Here is a 24,989-nt window from a genome sequence, read left to right as displayed (position 1 = left end):
AAATGTACGTATTTCTCTCCATATGTACATACATACATACATGTACATATACAGCATACATACCCAAGTATTTTTGTATTATATTCTCGGCCAAAGTGGGAAATAACAAATTTGCAGGAGTTGTGTAAACACTGCTCGAGACTTAGTTAATAAATACATATATAAGTACATACATATGACCCCTTATGCATCCAGACATATGTATGTATGTATATATATAAGTTACTTATCTATAAACCTAGTTGTATTGATATGTACATATGTATATATGTATGTATTTTAAAATTCCTTATTCAGCCTATGCATCTTTTAAAGAAAAGCAGCGTATGGATCGCACATTTTTACCGTTTTAACTATTAACCGTATTTTCCTTCGAGCATTACACCTATAATAAATGTCTTACGCCACATAACTTTAAAAAAACTAAAATTCTAACGCTAAATTTGGTAAAATATGCTTGGAACGCATAAATTGTAAAGATACATATGTGTGTATAAAACTAAAATAAATACATACATACATGAATTTTATTGATCTAACAGAGTATTTGAAACGTATCAAACCTTTAATATATGTATAGTATACATACATACATACATACGTATGTATGTTTATGTAGATATGTATGTATGTACATAAATTCTAGACCAGCATCAACATCATAGTTGATCTAGGCATGTTCCCCAGTCCGTCTTTCTATGCATATGAATTCGTGGATCTAGAAACTACAGTTCCATAGTATTTTGCATTTTGGCTTGAGGAGGGGAACTTCACTCACCAAATTTGTTTCAAATGAACCGCCGTCTATTAACCTTCAAAAAGTTATCTTTATGTATACCCTGGCAGAAGGTCAAAAGTGTTCAACGCAGTGAAGGAGACATCTCCGACCCCATAAAGTATATACATATGCTCTTGATCAGGAGAACCTCCTGAGTCGATATGAGCATGTCCGTCTGTCTGTCTGTTTCTATGCAAACTAGTCCCTCAGTTTTACGGCTATAGACTTGAAACTTTGTACACATTCTTATTTTATTTGCAGGCAGTATACGGAACGGCTTGGATCGGTCGACTCTATTCTTTAGTTGCTTTTAGTTGCCTGTTTTTTACGTTAGAGGGTTGGGAAAGTTTTTATTTTTGGCCAACTCTTATCAACAATAAAATTTCATAAGGATCGAACGCTAGCTGTCATATAACTGAATGATCGGAATTGGCATAACTTTGTTGTTTTTTAAGCTAGGATGATGGGATTCCATTTTGGGCAATCTTATTCGATCTGCCAAATTTCATAAGGATCGGCCGACTATTACTTATAGCTGCCATATAACTGAGCGATCGAAAATTTCACAACCTCGCTATTTTTAAAGCTGCTTGGGGGTGATTCCAACATTTTTATTAAAAAATTGATTTGATGGTGAAATTCTTATAAGGATTTCCCAAATTTGGAGTATTTAAAATAAGAAGGATGAAACTTTTTTAAAACTTCTTATTATAAGAAATTAATTTTATAATAAAATTCTCATAAGGATCGATCAACTATAGCCTATATTTTAAGATATATATCTTAAAATATAAGCTTCTACTAAGCTGCAAAGGTGTACTAACTTCGGTTCCGCCAGAAGTTAGCTTTCTTTTTATTGACAGTAATCTTTTGGAAAAGGGTTGGAAAAACGCCATAGGACTACTGCACATTTTGATTTCGAGAAGGTTTCTCTTACCTGCTGTACATATTCAGTTACCAAAGATACCATGTCCCTGTCTATTGGAATATTTTCAATTAGTATTTTTAATTTATTGTGACTTTGTGAGTCATGTTTTTTATTATTATACAACAGTCTTCAGATCAAAATATCAAAAATTATACAAACAGGTTTCTTTAGGGCCCAAAATTGAAAAAACCCCTGAATGGGTATAAAAATAAAAAATATGGGATATAGTTCATCGATCCATATTGGTATCTTAGAGTTGGTTCTTATAAAAAGTAATCTTCTACTTTCAAAAATTCAAGACATTTAGAATGTTTGTGTGATCTCAATCCTATGGAATTATACATCAATTGAAAGGTATTTTTTAAATTAGATCATCTTTACACAAAATTTTTTAAAAAATGGATTAATTTGGGAAAATTTTCGGGTGAATATAAAATTACAGCTAACTAAATTGGCTACAGCTAACTAGTGGGAAAATTGGAGTCACAAGATACCTTCATCTTGATCAGACCTTCAGTTCAAAAGTTACTCAAGAAGCTAACTTCGGACGGAACCGAAGTTTATATACCCCTGCCGTTTATATTATTAAATAGATATCGGGTCGTATATAGTGGGTCGATCTTATCTTATAATATACAATTAGATCTATTTAAAAAAATTAATTGTGGAAAAAGTCCCAAGCATAGTCAAAAATACCAAAGTGATGTCATTTAGATCGTTTAGTTATTTGGTACCTATGTATGTATATAACATTGCCGGCAGATCCTTATAAAATTTGATAGGTCGGATTAGTTTGCCCAAAAGACAATCTGTATCCAACCTTTTACACAAAAAGCACCGAAGATACGCCACGTCCAGCACGGCCGTTCCGACTTTTACATAACTGCATTCAAAAGAAAGAAGGATGTGTGCAAACTTTCAACTTGATAGGACAGACGCACAAGCTTACAAATCGACTCAGGAGGTAATCCTGATCAAGAATAGATATACATGTACATATATACTTTATAGGGTCTCCCTTACTGCGTTGCACACTTTTGACCATAAGTATATCACTGGGGTATAAAAACAATTTTTACAGCATATCCATAATGAAAAAAATGTTTTAGTTTGTATCTGTTTGTGGCCTATGTGTACAGTAACAGAAATGATAATTTTCTTTGATATTGGAATATTTTTGAATAAATTATGTAGATATGCGATTCAATTTTAGTTTAGTAGTAGTATATATTATATATATATATATCGGATCATATATAGTTCGCCGATTATTACGAGAATTTCCACCAAATCAATTTTCTAATAAAAAGCTTGGAACAGCCCCAAGCATCTTTAAAAATAGCAAGGTTGTGCCATTTCCAATCGTTCAGTTATATGGCAGCTATATGATGTAGTCGGCCGATCCTTGTGAAATTTGGCAGATCGAATTATGTTGGAACGAATTATGTTATAAAACTTATAATAAGGATGTGTGCAAAGTTTCAACTCGATAGCTTTAAAACTGAGAGACTAGTTTGCGTAGAAACCGACAGACAAACGGACATGTTTATATCGACTCAGGAGGTGATCCTGGTCAAGAATATGTATATATGTATACTTTATAGGGTAGGAGATGTCTCCTTCACTACGTTGCACACTTTTGACCAAAATTATAATACCATCTTCAAGAGTATAAAAACATGTTAAACTATAAAGGGATTATTTTAAAAGTTAAATCAAATAATATAATATAATAATTATAATTCAAATAATAAAATATGTATGTATTTATTTATTTATAAATTTTACATTATTCACAACTGCTACTAAGGAGGGAAAAAAATTTAATTTTTTTTTTTGAGAAATTGCACATTTTTAAACCTTAAATTTAATGGCTCAGTGCCGTGTATGGACAATGTTGATAAAAAAAAACCTATACATACATACATATGTACAAATATACAACTATATTTATGATTATATGTATGTTTGTGTATTATATCAAGACATACATATGTACGTGCATAAATAACTACATATGTACATATATGTATATAAATTTCCCTATGCCAATAGTTTGCCATTCTACTAAAAGCTAAGAAGTTCGATTTTTTGAACACACATTAGCTTGTTTAGATCTTTTTTGAGTTTGGCCTGTGTGTGTACTGCTGCTTTTTGCATTACTCGACTGCTTCTCGCTTTTACTTTCAGTGGATTCACTCACAAAATAAAAGGGTAGACTTTTCCGTTGGAGTGAGCGGGACAACACAGCGTCGCGGAAAAAGAATGGTTTCAACTAGGCCTGGATCCGCGTCGTCGTCTGGGCCGGACTCATTGCTATCGGCTCATTGGGGCTGGAACGCCGACGCCGACGCAGATAACGGGAACACTCGTTTGGGGAGAACGTGAGAGACCGAGGAGAAGAGAACCGAGAGCTGAGAAATGGTTCTCATGCGCGTGATTTTCTGGCTCAAAAATACGGGCTTGCTGCCAGACGCTCCGCCAATTCGTCGACGACGCCGACTCAGCCGTTCTGTTTGTCGGTGGTTGTTATTTTTTTGGTTTGGTTTTCAGTTGCTGTTTAAACTTGGTCGTGAGAGGGTAGCCGCCCTTTAGAGCCCTGCGCGATCGCGTTCGCGATTAAGATTGAATCGGTAAAATAAATCAGTGCTGTAAAAAGAAAGACCGAAACGCTGGCCAGCTTAAATCTGCAAATCCTCCAACATATCCTGATGGCTCCCGTCAGTGCCGCAGTGACGGGATCCTCTACCGCCACCCACTCTCTTCAAGATATGACAGCCGCTGCCGCGGCCATTGCCCTGGACATGAAACCCAAAGGGGAGCCATTGGGAGCGTCATCAACCGCCACAGAACCATCACAAAAGATAAAAAAATGTGCGTAAGCCCGATCCAGTGCCTACGCCCAACTGCTCATTTTTAACTTTCATCCCCTTTTATGTGCGTCTTCTGACAGTGGTGCGGCGCAATGCATCCGATAAACTGAAACTCATCCAGATGGTCCACGACAATCCCATTCTTTGGGACTCACGTCTCCCGAACTTCAAGGGCGCCGAGAAAGAAAAGAACCGAGCCTGGGAGCACATTGGGCGAGAGTTCAACGCGCCGGGGAGACGAGTGGCCCGCGCCTTCAAATCTTTAAGAGAGTCCTATCGCCGGGAACTAGCCCACGTCAAGCTGATGGGCAACGGATTTAAGCCAAAATGGAGTCTCTACGAAGCCATGGACTTTTTAAGAGACGTGATTCGAGAGAGAAAGTGAGTATTATTATTAAGTGGACAATTTTTTGCCTCTCCTGAATTTCGTTTTTATTGGGAAATTTCAAAAGAGGTCCAATATTTATTATTTCTAAAGTATTTTTTTTTAATTCAAAGAAAAAAACTCATTCAATTGTTGTTCTTTATGTATGCCGCTGAAGAATGGCATGTTTAAAAAATATGCGTAAACAAAAAATGTTACAAAACAAAATTAACCAATTGGTAACACTAATACTGTTAAATTGACAGAATAGAGTTACATCATAATGGCTTGTCTTATCATATGAAGGTATCCCTTTTCAATACCATATATACCATCATATGTATACATATATGTACTATATGCATGCACATACAATAATAAAAATCTTATTCTTAGCCATAATTGCTCTCTCAAGCTAAATAACCTTTAGAAAGTCTTTATTGATAGCGTCATAGGTCAAAGTACGTTGCTTTCCTCGATAATGAGACTTTGCCAAGTTATGATTTGGTTTTGTAAGAAACAAAGTCACTTACGAAGAATGGAGCTATGAATAAGCTGTTTGACTCATTCTCGTGCATTTTAGTGATCCTCATTTTAGAATACATGTATCATTATGAAATGTATGTATGAATATTGGACTTGAAATTCATAAAAATTTTGCAGTGTCAAATAATTATTATCTTAATAATTAATTATTAAGAAGACTTAGACTTATCAGGAACACATTATGAAATTTTAGGACCTTAACAAGAATTAAACTTATTTAGTTTATTTTTTTCTGTTTAGAATTTTGTTTTGTCATTAAGCAATAATTTAAAAAAAAAACCTTAAAACAACGGTGTAACATTTAACTTATGATAGAAAAAAATGTAAAGAAAATAGCGTTCCTATTTACCCCAATTTTTTTTTAAGTATTCGATTTTGAAGTATGTATTTAATCAGCAGATCTAGTCTTTCCGATAATATTAGGGAAAAAATCTTTAAATCTATTAAATACCCTTGAGCGGATGCTGTTAAATTTTTGCTGTCTAAATATACATTTAGGGTCAGAAAAAGATTTTTTACGGTGTTTTGTGTTTTTGTGCCATGCCCCCTCTCACTATCCAGTTTTCTTGATCACATTATGAATATCCATCTGCAAATGCCAGCTGCCTCGCGAAAAACATTAAATTTTCAAGACTGTCTATGCTGAGGAGTAGCTAAGAGGCGAATTTCGAAATGATTGTGTAGAAAAATACGATCCGAACAAAGGAATGACCTGGCCAGACCCGCAAACGGTCTGAGTCGAGAGTCTACCCCCGACCAATGGTCTGGCTCATATGGAGCCGTACTCGAGCTCACTGAGCGTGAGAGTGTAGTTCTTTATGTACATATTTATACGAAATAAGGCCATTTCCTTTCAATTGACTGTACCCACATGGAAAGCAAGCATTCGATGGCCCCGACTCATGGCAGCGCACACACACACATCCAATGTGCCGTGTATATATTTAAATTTATATTATTTTGAGCTGATAACAGACAACGCAGAACAGAACGCAACGGGCCAGGCTAGTCCGAACAGAGCTTGAGCCACAGTCGCCGCTATAGCCATATAGTTATACATATGTGTGTATATTATTATAGAACGCATCAGTAAAATATTTTTGTACATACATACATATGTATACATATGTACATATGTGTGTTTGAGTCTAGAGAAGAGAAGCTGCAGATGTCGGCCAACAAATGCGCGGTTCATGATGGCGCAGCAGCGAAAGAGCGAGAAATTAATGGACGCAATACAAAAATGACAATCAGCAAGAAAAAACAGATTACGAGTCGACCAAGTTTAGAAAAGAATCACAGCGGGCTTGGGAGGTGATGAGGAGGAACTGTTACTGAGAGTGCCAGTACCGATGTATGGGTGAGAATTTGAACATAATTCGGCTCAGCTACACCCAGGGTGAAAAATATGACGGGCACATTTCTCTCGGCTCCGTTCGGCATTCCAGCCAAGGGTTGTTGCTTCTCCATCGCCCATCCCTTGCCGCACTCTTCTTTACCAACGTAATCTTCTAACCGCCAGCGCATGGGTGGAGAAAGACCCGATGATCTTCGTCTGTGCCCCGTTTATGATTTAATAAGTAAATAAACTGCGAAATTCATGAAATTGCTTGGGGACTTTTTTCGCGACCTGTAACTTTAAGCCACACCCAAAAACTATATACATACATACATATGTTATTTTTGGATACGTTGGATATGTAAATATATGTAAGATATACACATAAAAATAATTACTCTTTTTACAAAATGATCGTAACCGACAAATATCGACGACAAAACATTTTTATACCCTTGCAGAGGGTATTATAATTTTGGCCAAAAGTGTGCAACGGAGTGAAGGAGACATCTCCGAGTATATTCTTCATCAGGATGACCTCCTGAGTCGATATGAGCATGTTTGTCTGTCTGTTTTTACGCAACTAGTCTCTCAGTTTTAAAGCTATCGAGTTGAAACTTTGCAAACACCTTTTTTTTCTATTGCAGGCAGTACATAAGTTGGAACGGCCGGGATCGGTCGACTATATCCTATAGCTGCCATATAACTGATTGATCGGAAATGCCATAACTTCGTTGTTTTTCAAGTTAGAAGGATTTCTATTCATTCTAATTTGGGCATATTTATCCGATATGACAAATTTCATAAGGATCGGCCGTCTATATCCTATAGCTACCATATAACTGATAGATCGGAAATGCCATAACTTGGTTGTTTTTCAAGTTAGAAGCATGGGAGTTTCAATGGATTCCTCTTTGGGCAATATAATTCAATATGCCAAATTTCATAAGGATCGGCCGACTACATACGATCTGCTATATGTCTAATAATATAAGATGCGTGCCGCCACCTAACGGACTGCGACTCAACTGCAAGGGTATATAAACTTCGGCTCCGCCCGAAGTTAGCTTTCCTTTCTTGTTTTTATTTATTATATCTTTATAATATTATTTATTAATAATTTGAACTTTTTCATAACTTTCAGGGGCGCTTCGCATGCTACTGATCTCAGTTCAAGCTCTTTTGGGAATTTGCACAACAATAATAATAACAACAACCATAACATTCTTGGAGAATCTGGAAAAAGTATGGTTTTAAAGCTTTCTTCTTCATACACGGAATCAGCGGCAGTGCTCAATCTTTCTAAATGTTCCACTTTTAATGTGAGTGGTGAAGAATACTACAGCGACTACTACGTAAAGCCAGAGCTGGATCTCTCGGCTGGTGCCTTAGCCGGTAGCAGCAGCAGTGGCAGTAGCATTGGCTGCGGAAACGGAGCCCCTTCAAATAATCCGGTGCCTGCTCATCAGCACCAAGCCAATAACGACAGTCGGGTGAGCTCCACGCGTAATGAGCACCACCATTTACAGCAAAGCTATGATGATTTTGACGCAAGTTCTCTAAGGAGCGGTGATGAAGAGGCAAACGCATCGGATGGCGTAGAGGAACTAGAAGCCATAGATGCTGACTTCCCTTATCCGCTTATTCTTGACTCTAACTCACCTGTAAGCACTAATGCAGGCGATGTGGTTTCGTCTCGAAAGCGCCGCCGCAACGGTGAACAGGAAGACGGCGATTGCGACGACAATGGAATCATCGATGACGACGATTATGAAGAACAGATGCTGCAACAACATCGCCATCTACGTCAGCAGCATAACGTTGTTTCAGCCCCTGGAGGTTTGGATCTTCCGCCACCACAAACAGTGCGTGAGGTTCTCAATTCCAAATTTTGTGGATTTATTTCGGCAAAACTAAACAGCATGGAAGATTCAGAGGCAGATAATCTTATGAATCGCATTCTTCTGCTACTTGTACAAATGCAGCAGTGCGAGGTGTCTACTAAATAGTTCGCGTAGTGCAGAAAAGGAGAAAATAGTTTTATAGCCAAGACATTCTTATAGTGGAATGGTGCAGCTGCTCAAAGCAAACATACGGAGTCAATTTGATTGCGGGTTTAATTGCCATATTTTGAAAAAAAAAACGAAAAGCCAATTGTAGATTTACTTGCCAATGCCAAATCTGTGCCATACCAAAAAGAAAAAAACGGAATTTTAATAACTGGTTTTATAAAGGAATTTTTCATTCATTTTTTCTCCCTTAAAGTTAAGTACTCATTAGAATAGTACAAAATTATGCAAAAGAGAGAAAGAAAGTAAGACAACTTTCTATGTTAAATATGTTATAGGTCGAGAACATTCATCACATTGAACCCATTTATCTTCAATGAATATAAAATCGATATTATTGAGAATATTATTTATATTTAAGGAGTTACTATTTGAATACCAATTTGAAACACTGGAAAAAATTATAATTATTAAGAACTTAATGAAATTATCACAATTTTGAATAAGGAAAAAATATGTTTATATTTTGTTCTCAACTATCTTATATTCACATATGTACGACATTACATCACTTTGATATCGAATATATGTATTTAATCGAAATAAAATGGTCACGCTTTCGAGGTCCACCCACTATCCAACTTGTATGTAGTTTCAGCATTTCTCGTACCAATCATTTCATATCTTAATGTGAAATCCACAATGAAAGCATCCATGTGAAATCCCTTTCATGTGCAATACCTCCAAACGGGCTCTACGTCCGGACCAGCCATATGCCACCTGCATTTGTCTCCGACTATATTTATAAAGTTGTTAATAAATGACGATATCAATTTTTTATCAGTGAAAACATTTAAAAGTTTGCATTTCATAATGTTTCGAACGGGATGAATGAGCAGAACAAGAGTAAAAAAAAACTTCGATTAACTGTGTTGAATAAAATTACTGGGCACGGCAGTCCCTTAGGTGACGAACTGCATGCCTTGATGTGCTCGAGGAGACACTATTTAAGTTCGGCTGATTAGTCCCGGGATTAGGAAAAACGAATTTTTTATTAAATTATATTTTATTATTTGACGTAGTTGCCTTCGAGTGCAATACTCCGACTATAACGATTTTCCAACTTTTCGATCCCATTTTTGAAATATGCTTTGTCTTTGTCCTCAAAATAGGCCCCTATTTCGGCAATGGCTTCCTCATTTGTCCTGAACTTTTTGCCTGCGAGCATTTTTTTAACGACTGAGAAATAGTCACTGGGGCTTTTAGGGGAGGGAGATTTAGGGAATATGGGGAATGCAGAAGCAATTCGTAGCATAATTTATGCAATTTTGGCATTGTTTTCGCTGGTTTGTGACATGGTGCATTATCTTTAAATGAGGCCGTTTTTCTGCGATGTCTTAATTCAAACACTCCATGCCGAAGGGCAGGCCGATATAATAGTTGCTGTTAAGGGTCTGGCCAATCTGAATATAGTCCATAAAAATTATTTCACGTGTATCCTAGAATACGGAATCCATAACTTTGCCAGCCGACTGATGCCTTTTTCCACGCTTTGGACCCGGTTCATCATGCTCAGTCCACTCAGATGATTGCCGATTTGACTCTGGGTTGTAGTTATCCATGTTTCCATTAATTGTCATATATTGACGCAAAACGTTTTTGCAAAACGTCGTCGATTGTGAGCTCCCGCGGCAACCACTTTGCACAGAGCTTGCGCATGTCCAAATATTCGTGAACAATATGCCAAACACGCTCTTTTGATATTTTCAGAGTCTAAGCTAACTCTAACAACTTCACTCTAACAACGTCCACTGCGCTTAGCATTTGCGCTCACGCGACCACTCTTGAAATCGGCAAACCATCGGCAAATTGTTGTTTGCGAGTGAGTAGAGTCTGGATAACATTTTTGAAGCTAAGTTTTCGTTTCGAAGGTATTTTTATACCCTTGCAGAGGGTATTATAATTTTGGTCAAAAGTGTGCAACGCAGTGAAGGAGACATCTCCGACCCTATAAAGTATATATATTCTTGATCAGGATCATCTCCTGAGTTGATATGAGCATGTCCGTCTGTCCGTCTGTCTGTCTGTCGGTTTCTACGCAAACTAGTCTCTCAGTTTTGGAGCTATCGAGTTGAAACTTTGCACACACCCTTCTTTCCTTTGCAGGTAGTATATAAGTCGGAACGGCCGGGAGCGGTCGACTATATCCTATAGCTGCCATATAACTGATTGATCGGAAATGTCATAACTTTGGTGTTTTTTAAGTTGGGACTTTCCACACATGTTATATTTGACCAAAATATCTTATGTACAAAATTTCATAAGGATCGGCCGACTATATCCTATAGCTGTCATAGAACGATCGGAATTGGCTTAACTTTGGTGTTTTTTAAGTTAGAAAGATGGGACTTGGTACAGATTACTCTTTGGGCAAAATAATTCAATATGCCAAATTTCATAAGGATCGGCCGACTATATACGATCCGCTATATATTTAATAATATAAGATGTCTGGCGCCACCTAGCGGACTGCGACTGAACTGCAAGGGTATATCAACTTCGGCTCCGCCCGAAGTTAGCTTTCCTTTCTTGTTTTTACTAATTTTATTTATTTCTTCTCTTATGGTTGGGATATTGAGATCCTTGTGGATATTTGCATTAGTTACATAAAAAGGAGCATTGACAATTTGTCGCAAAGTTTTTGACTGGTAGCGCTGTAGTATCTCAATATTTGAGTTGCTAGCAGTTCCCCAAAGGTGTATAGCGTAAGTCCAAACAGGCTTTAATATAGCTTTGTAGAGGCGAATTTTGTTTTCCAGTGTGGTTTCCGATTTTCGACTTTTCAACCAGGACATTTTTAGTGTTTTAAGTCTGAGTTGCTGACATTTGGCTTTTATGTGATTTTTCCACGTTAATCTGCGGTCGAGGTGCAAGCCCAGATACTTGACACAGGTACTTTGTGGAAAGTAACACATTTGGGCAATTACCTGATCTCAATGAAAAGGTTATTTGGACAGATTTTAGGGAGTTAATTCTAATTTTCCATCGAAGGTCTTCAATTAGGCTTAGCTCACGCTGCAGAAGTTCAGAAGCTTAATTTCTAGATGAGCTTGTGGCCAAAACGGCTGTATCATCAGCGTATGTTGCAACAGTGCAGTTGTTTGGGACTGATATATCCGCCGTATATAGAGTGTAGAGGATTGGTCCCAATACACTTCCTTGTGGGACGCCTGCATTAATGAGAAGTAACGTTGATGAATCGTTTTTCTGCTGCACGTAAATGCATCTTTTATTAAGATATGATTTGATTATTAAGTAATACGGAGCAGGTAGCAATTTTTTATCTTGTACAATAAACCTTTGTGCCAGACTCGATCAAATGCTTGTTGAACATCAAGAAATGCAGCTGTGCAGTATTTTTTGTTCTCAAATGCAGTAATTATATCATTAATGACCCTGTGGCACTGCTCGGGGGTCCCGTGGCCTCTCCTGAATCCGAATTGGTATTCAGGAATGATGAAATGTTCGTCCAAAATTGGCAACATTCTCTTCAGAAGTATTTTTTTCAAACACTTTCGAGAATATTGTCAGCAGACTAATGGGACGATATGATGTTAATTCTGTTTCCACTTTGTTTGGCTTTAGGATCATTATGATCTCTGCACATTTCCATTGACTTGGAAAGTGGTCTAATCTGAGAATCGCGTTGAATATAAGGGTGATAAACTGTATGCATTTTGTTGGTAAGCTTTTTAGGGTGATGCCGTTTATTTTATCAGGGTTCTTTTTTATTGTTCAATTCTTTGATTTCTGTTACGACTTCTTCATATTTGATGCTTTTTATAGGTAAGCTCATTTGGCAGGGTGACTCAAAAAATTTTTCTACTTCGGTCTCTGTAATAGAATTATTAATATCGTTGGGCTGGAAGACAGATTGCAGATGTTGTGCAAATGCTTCCGCTTGTTCGGTATTTGACCTACACCAATTTCCATTGCTATTACGAATATTCGTGTTTCTTTTAGCTGGCCTCTTTAGGTATTTAGTCGCCCTCCATATGTTGTGTTCGTTGTTGCAGGAATTAGGATCTAAATTTCTCAGATACGCAGCTAGAGATTCATTGCGTAAGTTCGACAGAAGTTGACTAAGCTCAGATGCAGCCTTGTTGTATAGTCTTTTGTCAGGAGGGTAGTGAGTTTTTTGCCACCGTTTACGCAGTTTTCTTTTATTTTCTACTTTCTGTCGAATCTCGATAGACAGGTACAATTGGTTTGATTGTTGATGATTAAGAGCATGATCCGTGTTTCTGTAGCTCGCTTTATGAATTGTGTTTGTAAAAAGCTCCACAGCATAGTCTATCTCCTCTCCTGTTTTTAACGAAATATCCAGGCTTATAGCTGAGTCTAAATAGCTCTTGAATGCGCTAATGTCTGTAGAAGCTGAGATGACTGTGTAGGGCTTTTCCAACATATGGGCTATTGTGCTGTAAGTAGCTATTATTGGAGAATGATCTGAGTCAAGGTCAAAGCTTTCCATTACTCGCATATGTGATTGTGGAATTCCAGAGAATACTACGAAATCAATCAAGTCTGGGATTTTCCGACTATCAGATGGCCAGTATGTAGGCTTACCAGTTGACAAAGTGTGTATTTTATTGTTTCGTATGCATTTGTATAACTCCGATTCCTTCTGGATAGTCAGTCTGGAACCCCACCATGGATGTTTGGCATTGAAGTCGCCTCCTACAATAAACTTTGTGCCCAGTCCTTGGAAAAAGTTTTGAAAATCAAGCTCTTTTATTGTGAATCTGGGAGGGAGGTAAATCGCTGTTATTGATACATCCGCGTGCATACATTTTATCTTAATTGTGGCAGCCTGCATAGCGTTTTCCCTAGTACTGTCCATGATTTGAAACTTAAGACCCTGCTTGACAATAATTGCAGCACCCCCATGAGCTCTATCTGACGGATGATCAGCTCGTACTGTATCGTCTCCAATAATTCTAAAATAAGATATGCTAGTGAAGTGAGTTTCTGAGATAAGCATGACGTCAATTTCGTTCGTTTTTAAAAATAAGGATATTTCATTTACATGGTTGGAAAGCCCATTGGCATTCCATATTCATAAGTTTAGGTTTATTTGCATAGCTTGTTTACAAGTAACATTATCATATTAAGTAAATTATTCGTAAGTTCAAATTGTTTTTCCAGAAGCTGTTCTATTCTTTCTAGGGACGTGTTAGTGATACTTTTTCCTGCAGCAGCTTGAGCGTATGATTGATAATCCTTGGGTTGTTGAGTCGAATTATTAGACGGAGCAAATGAGTGAGTTGTAGTATAGTCATTTCCTTTATTGTCATCTTTGGTGTTTTTTAGGTGGTTGCGTCCGCTTACTATTTTTTTTGATATAAGTTCCTGATAAACTTTACACCCTTTGTAGCTAGCAGCATGATCTTCATTGCAGATGGCACATTTTGGTGGTTGTTCTTTGTCTTTTGGACAAATGTTACTGGGATGACTAAGAGAGCATTTTACACATCTGTGAGTTTTGGAACAGTATGACTTTGTGTGTCCAAATTCCTGGCAACGATAGCGAAAAAATAATGCTTTAATAACATGCTGAAATCGTCTTGGCGCCTCAATCGATCCGACATTTCGTTCAGAAGCTTTTCAAGAAATTCGATTTGTACAGCTCGTTCCAAATGAAGGCAGTTTGTCCCTTGGTGTTTGTCTGTTTAGACTATTTTATTCTTGGCAATCCTGGAAAAAATTGGAGATGTTTGTTACATAAATATGTGTAACTTTTGTTCTAAAACTTTTTAAAATACCTTATTTTTAGAAACAAAACACTAGCTAAAAGCGTATCATACCTTTATATTTAAAAGAAAATGGAAAAAGACGAATTCCGCATGTGATTAAAGCATTATTTTTTTTTGATAAAAATACCGTCGAAACGAAAACTTAGCTTCAAAAATGTTAGCCAGACTCTGAAGATAGAAGTTTATAGAAGATAGACAATTTATAACATAGTGAAACTCTCATAAGGATCGGCCTCTCATCTGTTCATTTGTTTGAACAATTTAGTTTCCCACAACTACGAAACAGGTTTGGATTTTTAATTTAATTTTGGGAAAAATTTTTAACTAACGTTGCAAATTCCAAAACTTCAGAACCACTTAAGCTATCGAAACATACTTAAAATCTTTGGAGGGGTTTTTAATTATTCCGCTTTCTGTAATGTCAAGCTATAGGATATAGTCGGCCGATCCTTATGAAATTTTGTACATAGGATATTTTGATCAAATATAACATGTGTGGAAAGTCTCAACCCTCTATCCTAAAAAACACCAAAGTTATGGCATTTCCGATCAATCAGTTATATGGCAGCTATATATTCGGATATATTCGACCGATCCCGGCCGTTTCGACTTATGTACTACCTGCAAGGAAAAGAAGGCTGTGTGCAAAGTTTCAACTCGATAGCTTTAAAACTGAGAGACTGAGAGACTAAACTGAGAGACTGAGAGACTGAGAGACTGAGAGACTAGACTGAGCAACTAGTACATCGTGTTGCATTGTGGCAGCTAAAAACATAACGCGTGCTATTCTAATGCCGCATTTCCCTAAAAAATTAAATATACAGCAATATATTAATAAGTTAATTCTTAAATTATTCGAAGCCATGCAAACATATCAGACTTACGAGATAAAATTTGTTATAATGTAGAAAAGCAAGATAGAACAGTTTTTTTGCGGCAGGTTGATCTGCTTAAATTTTAATGTTTAAACATAATTATGTCGAAAATATTAAATGCACAAATTGTGATTACACAAGTCGACAATTTCCAACTTTTTTTTCTCCACGCATAATTTTACCTGATCCATAACCTTTAGGCTTCCCTGAACCAAAGTCCAGAACAAACATAGGTTCTATCACAAAATTTTGGTTCAATAGGTTCTATTTCAAAAATTATATGTACTAGAAACAATGATGTTGATGACATAATTGATGACATAATTAAATATATGGTAAAATTTAATAAATTTCTTCTCTTAGGTGTACTGCGGAAACTGTGGATGATAGAACCTATGTTTGTTCTGGACTTTGGTAAGAATGCTACAGTGCCAGGCGGCGATCAACAGAGATTAAAAGTATGAAGATGGTGTTTCGATTTTTAAATGTTATTAAAACTTATATATACAGGGGTAAAAAAAAATTTATATTAAAGGAGCAGGATGGTTTGAGACCTAAAAAAAAAAATTTTTTTACAATTTTTTATACAATAGAACATTATCTCAGGAATATCCTGTGAAAGTGTCGATCGGACTAAAGCTCGCTGAGATGCCGATTTTCTAGTTACTTTCTCTCCATATACTTTCAATTGCTTTTAAAACTTTAGACGCGTTTTTCTCAAAACAAATTTTTCGAGTCGGTGCGTAACGTAACTCAAAAAGTAATGCTCGGATCTAAATACAAGTTTCCACACATCTTTTATACAATAAATACTTGCGGATAAACGAACGTTTTTTTTTTTTTTTTTTAATTTTTTTTATTATTTTTACGGGCAGTAATGGGCTTATTTTTATGTAAAATGGTACCTCCGACTTTACAACCGCGCCAAAAATTCAAAATCGCATATTTTTCAAAATGGTTTTGTTCATCCGCACAAGAAACTAATATTTTAAGTAATTCAATTCAATTTTGTTATTTCCGATAACACTGTAAGACCAGACTTTACGTACCGCAAGATAACAATTTTTGGAAGTGACTCACGGGATAAATAGTAATTATTTCTTAAAAATAAAAATTCCTAGATACTCTCCAAAAATATCCCAATTATCGTGTAAAAAAATTGAATAAATATATTCACTCAGAAATGAAAAATAAATCGTAAAAATCGGTTTTTTTTCAGCCTCTGAAAGCATCCTGCCCCTTTAAATAAATAAACCTTTTGACGAGATAAAACAACGGTGACGAACGTGGATGCAATCACCAAAATGCCTGATATCAGTTCCAATGACAAAAAAATGCTATATACATTGATGTACAAAATTGGAAATAAACAAAAAAGTAAAGTTAACTTCGAAGGGAGCCGAAGTTAAGTAGCAATTAGTATACCCTTATACTTAAGTAGCAATCGGATCGTACATAGTTGGCCTATCCTTATGAAAATTTAACCATCAAATCAATTTTCTAATTGTCCTAGCTTAACAAACAACAAAGTTATGCCAATTCCAATTCCGTTCAGTTATATGACAGCTATAGGATATAGTCGGCCGATCCTTAAATTTGGCAAATCGGATTATTTTGCCCAAAATGGAATCTGTACCAAGTCCCATCTTTCTACCTTAAAAAACATCAAATTTATTCCAATTTCGATCGTTCTATGACAGCTATAGAATATAGTCGGCTGATCCTTATGAAATTCTGTACCCAACATTCTAACTTAAAAAACACCTAACTTAAAAAAAAGAATAGTAGGTAGTTACATATATACTACCTGCAAGGAAAATAAGGATGAGTTTTACCTCAATAACTATAAAACTAAGAGACTAGTTTGCGTTAGTTAGAAACCGACAGACAGATGGACAGACGGACATGCTTATATCGACTCGGAGGTGATCCTGATCACGAATATATATCCTTTATAGGGTCGGAGATGGCTCCTTCACTGCGTTGCTTACTTTTGACCAAAACTATAGTTCTCTCTGCAACGGTATAATAACTTCGCGTTGATCAGCGTTTCCACGGTTATGTATGTATATGTGTAAAGGGAACGACATTCATGTTGCCTAATTCTAAGCAGCAAGATTAAATAAAAAGTTGCCAAAATCAATTCTGTTCCTAAACCATGCGGATTGGCTTAAAAGTATTTTACCATTAACCATTTACATTCCTGAAACCAGCATCTTGCTGTTTGTTTAACACATACACTGATATCACTACATGACACACCTCCGAACTCTCATAAAAATTTCTTCTTTTAATTTTTCTTTTAGAAAGACCTAACAATCGTCCAGGTATTATTAATTTCAAGGGCATCTTATTCCGTCTAAGCTAAATTATGAATAATTAAATTCTGAGGAATGGTATGATGCGCCTTGTCGCAATTTAGCCCTTGTCTTATGTATGTAATTTTATGTACGTCCAGACTTGGGAACCGCTCTTAATATCTTAATTCGATATATGAATAAAAATAATTCAGAATTATGGATTTGTTTGAAAAGGATTCTTAGATATCTTAGATATTCTTAGGGAATGCTGATAAAATTTGAATATAAGAAAAATTAAAGTTTTAAAAACATATTTGTAGGATACGTAGACTCTGATTGGGGAGGAAATGAAATCGATAGGAAAAGTACAATTGGGTTCCTATTCAAGATGTTTGACGAAAATGTTAAGGAAAAACAAGAAAGGAAAGCTAACTTCGGGCCGAAGTTTATATACCCTTTCAGTTGAATCGCAGCCCGCTAGGTGGCGACACGCATCTTATATTATTAGATATATGTATAGCGGATCGTATATAGTCAGCCGATCCTTATGAAATTTGGCATATCGACTCAGGAGGTGATCCTGATCAAGAATATATATACTTTATAGGGTCGGAGATGTCTCCTTCACTGCGTTGCACACTTTTGACCAAAATTATAATACCCTCTGCAAGGGTATAAAAATAATGTAATTTTTATTGAGTATATTTGTACCCAAAATCAACTTGCTGATGTTCTACCCAAATAGCTACCTGCTCCATTCTTTTTGGATTTACATTGAAAATTTGGATTAGATGGATGAGCCACACTACACACTAAACATATTTACTTCTTTATTATTAATTTTAATTACTAATGTATATTATATCCATTTAATTTTAAGGTATGAAATGTTTAAATAGCAATAGTAAATATGTTTCCAAGAAAAGAAAATAGGCCAGCACAGCCAACATGAAATAAAATGAAAATATATTAATATAATTTTTAATTTTAATTTGATATATAATCATATAAAAAAACCCCTTGACGGTGTAAAGTACCGGTGACGAACCTGCATGCGAAACCCAAAATATCTGATATCAATTTTAGTGACGAAAATATGCTATATAGGTGTACAAAATTGAATATAAAAAATATTCTAATTCGGCACGTGACAGATTTTTTTCTTTGTTTTTCTTGCACGTGCCGAACAAGATAGACAGATAGATAGACGGACATGCTTAGATCGACTCAGGAGGTGATCCTGATAAAGAATATACTTTATAGGGTCGGAGATGTCTCCTTTACTGCGTTGAACACTTTTGACCAAAATTATAATACCCGCTGCCAGGCCCGGCAGGAGTAGTGGGTTGAGTGGGTAGCTAGACCTACTCGAGAAATCGAAGTAGTAAAATTCCCGCTCGAAATAATCGAATACCATATATCGTCAAAATCGGCTGAACAACATCGCTCTTCTACATATTTATTTAAATATGACCGACGAGCTGGATCTGGAAAAACTCGTAAATGGGAAAATGATCGTATCGGATCGTATATATTTGTCCAAACCTTATAAGAATTTCACTATCAAAAAAATTTCTAATAAAAATATTGGGAAAAGCCCCAAGCATCTTTAAAAATAGCAAGGTTGTGCCGTTTCCGATCGTTCAGTTATATGGCAGGTATAGGATGTAGTCGGCCGAGCCCTATGAAACATAGGATTAGATTGCCTAAAACGGAAACCGTAGATAGTTTTTGCAAATCGGATAAGATTGCACAAAATGCAATCTGTAGTAAGTCCCATCTTTCTAACTTAAAAAACATGCCACAGCATAAATATATGACAACTTTAGGATATAGTCGGCCGATCCTTATGAATTTCGCCCATAAGATTTTTTGACCAAATATAATATGTGTGGAAAGTCTCAACCCTCCAAAAAGGGTACAGGATATACCCGCTACAGGATATAGGCGACTTTCCACACATGTTATATTTGGCCAAAATATCTTGTCAACAAAATTTCATAAGGATCGGCCGACTATATCCTATAGCTGTCAAAGATCGATCGAAATTGGCATAACTTTGATGTTTTTTAAGTTAGAAAGATGGGTGTTACGAGGCTACAAAGTAACGACCCAATTTGAATTTGTCGATTAAGTCGGTGTTGTACAATTTAAGTTTATTGCAGTCATGCCCAACATTAAATAGAAAAATACTGTAAGAAAAGTTGCAAATGCCATTAGTAAATGACAAGAGCGGCAAACCACAAGTGTAAGCAAGAAAAGCAAGTGTAAGCAAGTAAGCAAATAAAGATTTCAGCGCTTCGTTCAGAAAAGTCGGTTTGATTTACGTGGAATGCTCTAGGGACCTGGGAGAGTTCCGACATTCTGAAATACTTTGCCATCCGGAAAACCACGCTGCAAGAGTGTACGGCTTCTGGAAAGCATTCCTTTACCAAGGGTGTGAAAGGAGTGAGAACGTAGTATACAGGACTATCTAAATCAAGATCTGTTGACTCATTACCAGCCAGTGAAGAGTGGCGTCAAATTTCTGAAATGGATGATGAAATTAGAAACGAGTCTGGTGATCTAAATATTGGAGTTGAAGACGGTTCATGGAGCTCTGGTCGTAGTCCCACTGGACCGTTCGCAGGATTCGACAATGGAACTTTGTCAAGACAAACAGTGATAGACTTGAGTTTATCGTGTTCGTGTCACTTAAAGGTACAAGAACGCCAATAAGAGCGAACCCAACAAATCACGTTGTGTCTCAACCATATGGTGAAATAGCTACACAGATGTTCGAGCATCACACGAACACGGCACGCGAACTCGCTTGAAATGTTCATTGAGAAATGTTTATCGAAATGTTCATCATAACAGCTCCTAGTATGCAGTAAAGAACTGTGCGAAGTCCAATCCCGACCACGGTTACCCATGTTCACGGTCAAAGTATTAATGCAGTGCAAGCAGCACCAGCACCATTGCTTGTTTATACCAAGCAATGCAACACAAACAGTTCCAATGTGGAATACGGCTGAATACATGGCAAATGATATTGCACCACCCAAGGGCGCGGCTGTATGCAAGTCGTATAGTGCTGCGCAGACGGCTCCACCTCAGAATGCCGCTATATGGATGGGAAACGACGCAGCCAAATTTGGATTCCAAGGCAACTCAGCAGGATTTGTACCGTCAGCTGCTAGAATAGGTCTTACACCGAATGTCAATCCCAACACGGCGGGTTCAAACCCTAACAGTGCGGCATTTAATACTGGTGGAATAGAAATGTGACCGCCGTTTGCGAATACTCAGTTCGTACATGCAGGATCATGTATTACAAAGTTGACGCCAGCCCAATTAGCGGCGCGACAAGTCATATCGCGAGAATTACCTGTATTTAGTGGTAAGCCGGAAGAGTGGCTGCTTTTTATAAGTAACTACGAACAATCGACGGAAAGATGTGGATTTAGCAATGAAGTGAATCTTATCAGACTTCAAAAGTGCCTTAAAGGAGCTGCTCTCGAAGCGGTACGAGGAAAACTCATGGTTCCAGCCATGGTACGATATGCGATCGGTACTCTAAGAATGTTGTATGGACGTTCAGAAATCGTACATGCTAGTTTACAACGTAAGCTGAAAGATGAGCCAGCAATCAAACCGAACAACCTGGAGTCTGTAATACGACTAGCACTCGCTGTGCAGAATTATTGTGCCACAATGCTTTCAGTGGGGCTACAGAAGTACCTAAACGACTCTACCCTATTGAGTGAACTGGTTGCTAAGCTGTCCAGTGATCTATAGCTGGATTGGGGCAGACATCGTTTAGCAGCAGGTGGGGGCAATCTAGTTACCTTCGACAACTGGCTCTTTGGCGTAGCAATGTATGCTACAACGATTACGCCGTACGATTACCAAACAACGGAAAAAGATAAAGGAAGCAGACATATTAAGGAGCGCTTGCTAGTGCACAATATAGCGAAAGGTTCGAGCAAGGACAAGCAGAAAATTGAAGATCCACAAAAATCATTGTGCCCGGTATGTGACGGCGAGCACGATCTGTCTGAATGTGAAGGATTTTTGAGTAAGACAATCAGGACTAGACTTGAAGTCATTAAGGCTAAACGACTATGTTTCTGCTGTTTTGGAAACCATACTGCTCGAAACTGCAGAGTGAAGAAGCCGTGTAATTTTGATGGATGTAAATTAATATACATAATATTAACAGAATGAGCTTCTGCACTCGGAACGCCCTACGATAAAGTTGGACGTCGATTCGGAGGAACTCAAAAAGGAAGAAACAAAAGAGCCGGCACTGTTCTTTCATGGCAGATCGACAAAACGGGTACCCGGGTACGGGTATATACGGGTATACCGGTTATACGGGTATATACCCATAACCTTGTATAATTAAACTAAAAGAGTGAATATTTTTGCTCTCTTGGACGAAGGATCCTCCTGTACTCTGATGGAGCGACAATTAGCTGATGAGTTAGGCTTGGACGGACCTGAAGAGCAGCTCTGTTTGAAATGGACCGGTGATTTGACACAGACTGAAACCAAATCAAAGGTTGTCTGTACCAGTGTTTCCTCCGGTGATCACCCGCACTTAAGGTATGTGCTAAAAGGTGTGCGCACTGTGGGCAATCTGGACCTGCCAGTGCAAAGTATAGACGACCAAATGCTCAACGACCATCAACACCTTAAATCGGTTCCTGTGTAAACGTATATAGGTGTCAAAGCTCAAATGATCATTGGACTGGACCATATAAAGATTTGCGTACCACTAGAGGTTCGAGAAGCCGAAAATAATGAACTTGTTGCTGTGCGATGCAAACTGGGATGGTCTGTCTATGGGCGATATGGATTGGACGAGATCATTCCTCCGCGTGTACTGCATATTTGCCAGTGTTCAGGTGGTACCCGAACCCTTGATGAAGCGGTAAAGGCGTATTTTTCGTTGGACTCAATCGGCGTAAGCGTTTCTCTAAAACCACTGAGATCCAAGGACGACGAGCGGTCTCTAAAAATTATGAACGACACTACAAAATACATTGCCAATGAACGTTGTTGGGAGACCGGTCTGTTGTGGAAATATGAGAATGTAAACTTGCCTGATTCTTACCCTATTACTCTTAAACGTCTTAAGTGTCTCGAATCAAAAATGATCAAGGACCCAGATCTAAACAATTTCCTGATCGAAACTATGCAAAAATACGCCGAAAAGGGTTACATTCGAAAACTACAAAGGGGTGAGTTAGCCACTAGCCGATGTTCTTGGTACATTCCTGTATTCGTAGTAACTAACCCCAACAAGAAAAAGAAACGTCTAGTCTGGGACGCGGCTGCACAGGTGAATGGACTATCGCTGAATGATACCCTCATGAAAGGACCGGATTTGTTGGTGTCCCTGCCAGGAGTACTGTTGCGATTCAGAGAACGCCCTGTCGCTGTAACAGGAGATATTCGAGAGATGTTTCACCAAATTAAAGTTCGTGCCTCCGACCAGTCCGTACAGAAGTTCTTATGGCGAAATGGAGAGAACTATCGCCCTCCGGATACTTTTGTAATGCAAGTGATGACCTTTGGCGCTTCCTGTTACCCATCCGTGGCCAATTTTATACTGAAGAAAAATGCAGAGCAATTCGGTGACAATTGTCCAGATGCTATAAGGACAATTTGTCAGAATACGTTTGTCGACGACTGGCTGGAGTCGGTGGATACTGACGATGAAATGATTCAACTGGCTAACAATGTTAAGATGATCCACGCGAAAGGCGGATTCGAAATGAGAAATTGGTTATCAAATTCCAAGAGCGTCCTTCAATCTCTCAACAGTTCTCCAGCAGCGTCCCCGAAATAACTGGGTACAGAACAAGAACTTCAGGAGAAAGTTCTGGGCATGTGGTGGCTTCCCGAGTCAGACATGCTAACGTTCGTAATTCGACTTGAGTTGCTGCAGAAGTCCGTAACCAGCACCCACACGAAGAGTAGGGTACTGAGTAAATAATCCTCAGAATCCTTCGGTGTGAGCTGGGATGACACAATTAAAGACTCGGATGAGAATGACTGGCGGGCTTGGCACTCGTCGTTGTCCAAGCTGAGTAATTTGCGTATCCCACGATACATGTATGGCTCAAAAGCTGCTGAAAATGTCGAACTGCACATATTTGTTGATGCGAGCTTGGATGCCTATGCTGCTGTAGCACACTTGCGGGTTGAACGCGACGGCGAAATCAGATGCTCCCTTGTCGCGTCGAAGAACAGAGTCGCCCCTTTGAAACCCATATCGGTGCCAAGAATGGAATTGATGGCAGCCATTTTGGGTCTGCGACTTTCAAAGTTTCTGGAGGCAGAACTATAATTCAGGCGCATCTTTTGGACAGACGCTCAAGATGTTCTATTTTGGATAAAGTCGGACATTCGTAAGTTTCCTCAGTTCGTGGCCCTACGAGTCGGAGAAATCCTGGAAGGATCGGAGATTGTCGATTGGCGCTGGATACCTTCGGAGCTTAATGTGGCGGACGAAGGAACCAAATGGACAAAAAACTGTGAAATGACCAGCTCGATAAGATGGTTTACTGATCCCGAATTCTTATTGCAGAACGAGTCAAGATGGCCGTCACAAATCGGAACCGCTGTGAGCTCCGATGATACACTGCTATATCACGCCTCTATTATGCCAAATCCGCTACGCTTCAGTAGGCTGGAACGTCTACGCGGAGCCCAAAGGCGAGTGCTGGATTTCATAAGATATGTTCAAGTTCGACAGCCTGGACCTGAATTGAAAAGAATACTCGAACTAAAACGAAATGTTGAGATGGACACGGTCTTTATTCGAGCTTGCCAAGAGGAAACGTTTATAGATGAAATTCGCTGTTTAAAGAAAGATGGTCGTGTCTCAAACCGGACAAGCAGCATATTCAAATGTTCGCCGTATCTTGACGAGTCAGGAGTGATTCGGATGGGAAGTCGAATCGAAGCTATCGACAATGTATAAGTAGACGTGAAGCGACCGATTTTACTCCCACGTCATCACCAAGTAACGTATCTAATAGTCGAATATTATCATCGCAAGTTTCACCATCTGCATAGAGAAATAGTCGTAAACGAAGTTAGGCAACGTTTTTGGATACCAGGCCTGAGAGCACTCGTCAAGGAAACTGTAAAAAAATGTGTAAGTTG

At 38.0% G+C, this 24,989-nt stretch overlaps 1 protein-coding gene across 1 annotated transcript; it reads left to right on the top strand.

Annotated features, from left to right (window-relative positions):
• The first annotated feature begins 4,036 nt into the window (after positions 1-4,036).
• On the top strand, positions 4,037-9,478 carry LOC6493875. The gene is made up of 3 exons (XM_001958563.4): positions 4,037-4,580; positions 4,660-4,960; positions 7,973-9,478. The coding sequence occupies exons 1-3, from the start codon at positions 4,418-4,420 to the stop codon at positions 8,835-8,837; spliced, it is 1,329 nt and encodes a 442-aa protein (XP_001958599.1). The 5' UTR covers positions 4,037-4,417; the 3' UTR covers positions 8,838-9,478.
• Positions 9,479-24,989: the final 15,511 nt, after the last annotated feature.

This window comes from Drosophila ananassae, chromosome 2R, assembly GCF_017639315.1.
Source record: "Drosophila ananassae strain 14024-0371.13 chromosome 2R, ASM1763931v2, whole genome shotgun sequence".
In the NCBI taxonomy this organism is placed as follows: Eukaryota; Metazoa; Arthropoda; class Insecta; order Diptera; family Drosophilidae; genus Drosophila; species Drosophila ananassae.
Note: the sequence above shows the minus strand (reverse complement) of the source record. Positions and strands in the feature narration are given on the sequence as shown.

Excerpts from the sequence above, each read along its gene's own strand:
- LOC6493875 (XM_001958563.4), top strand. The coding sequence starts at position 4,418 with ATGGCTCCCGTCAGTGCCGCAGTGACGGGATCCTCTACCGCCACCCAC. Across the intron at positions 4,581-4,659 it reads ATCACAAAAGATAAAAAAAT|TGGTGCGGCGCAATGCATCC; the intron begins GTGCGTAAGCCC and ends GTCTTCTGACAG. Across the intron at positions 4,961-7,972 it reads GACGTGATTCGAGAGAGAAA|GGGCGCTTCGCATGCTACTG; the intron begins GTGAGTATTATT and ends CATAACTTTCAG.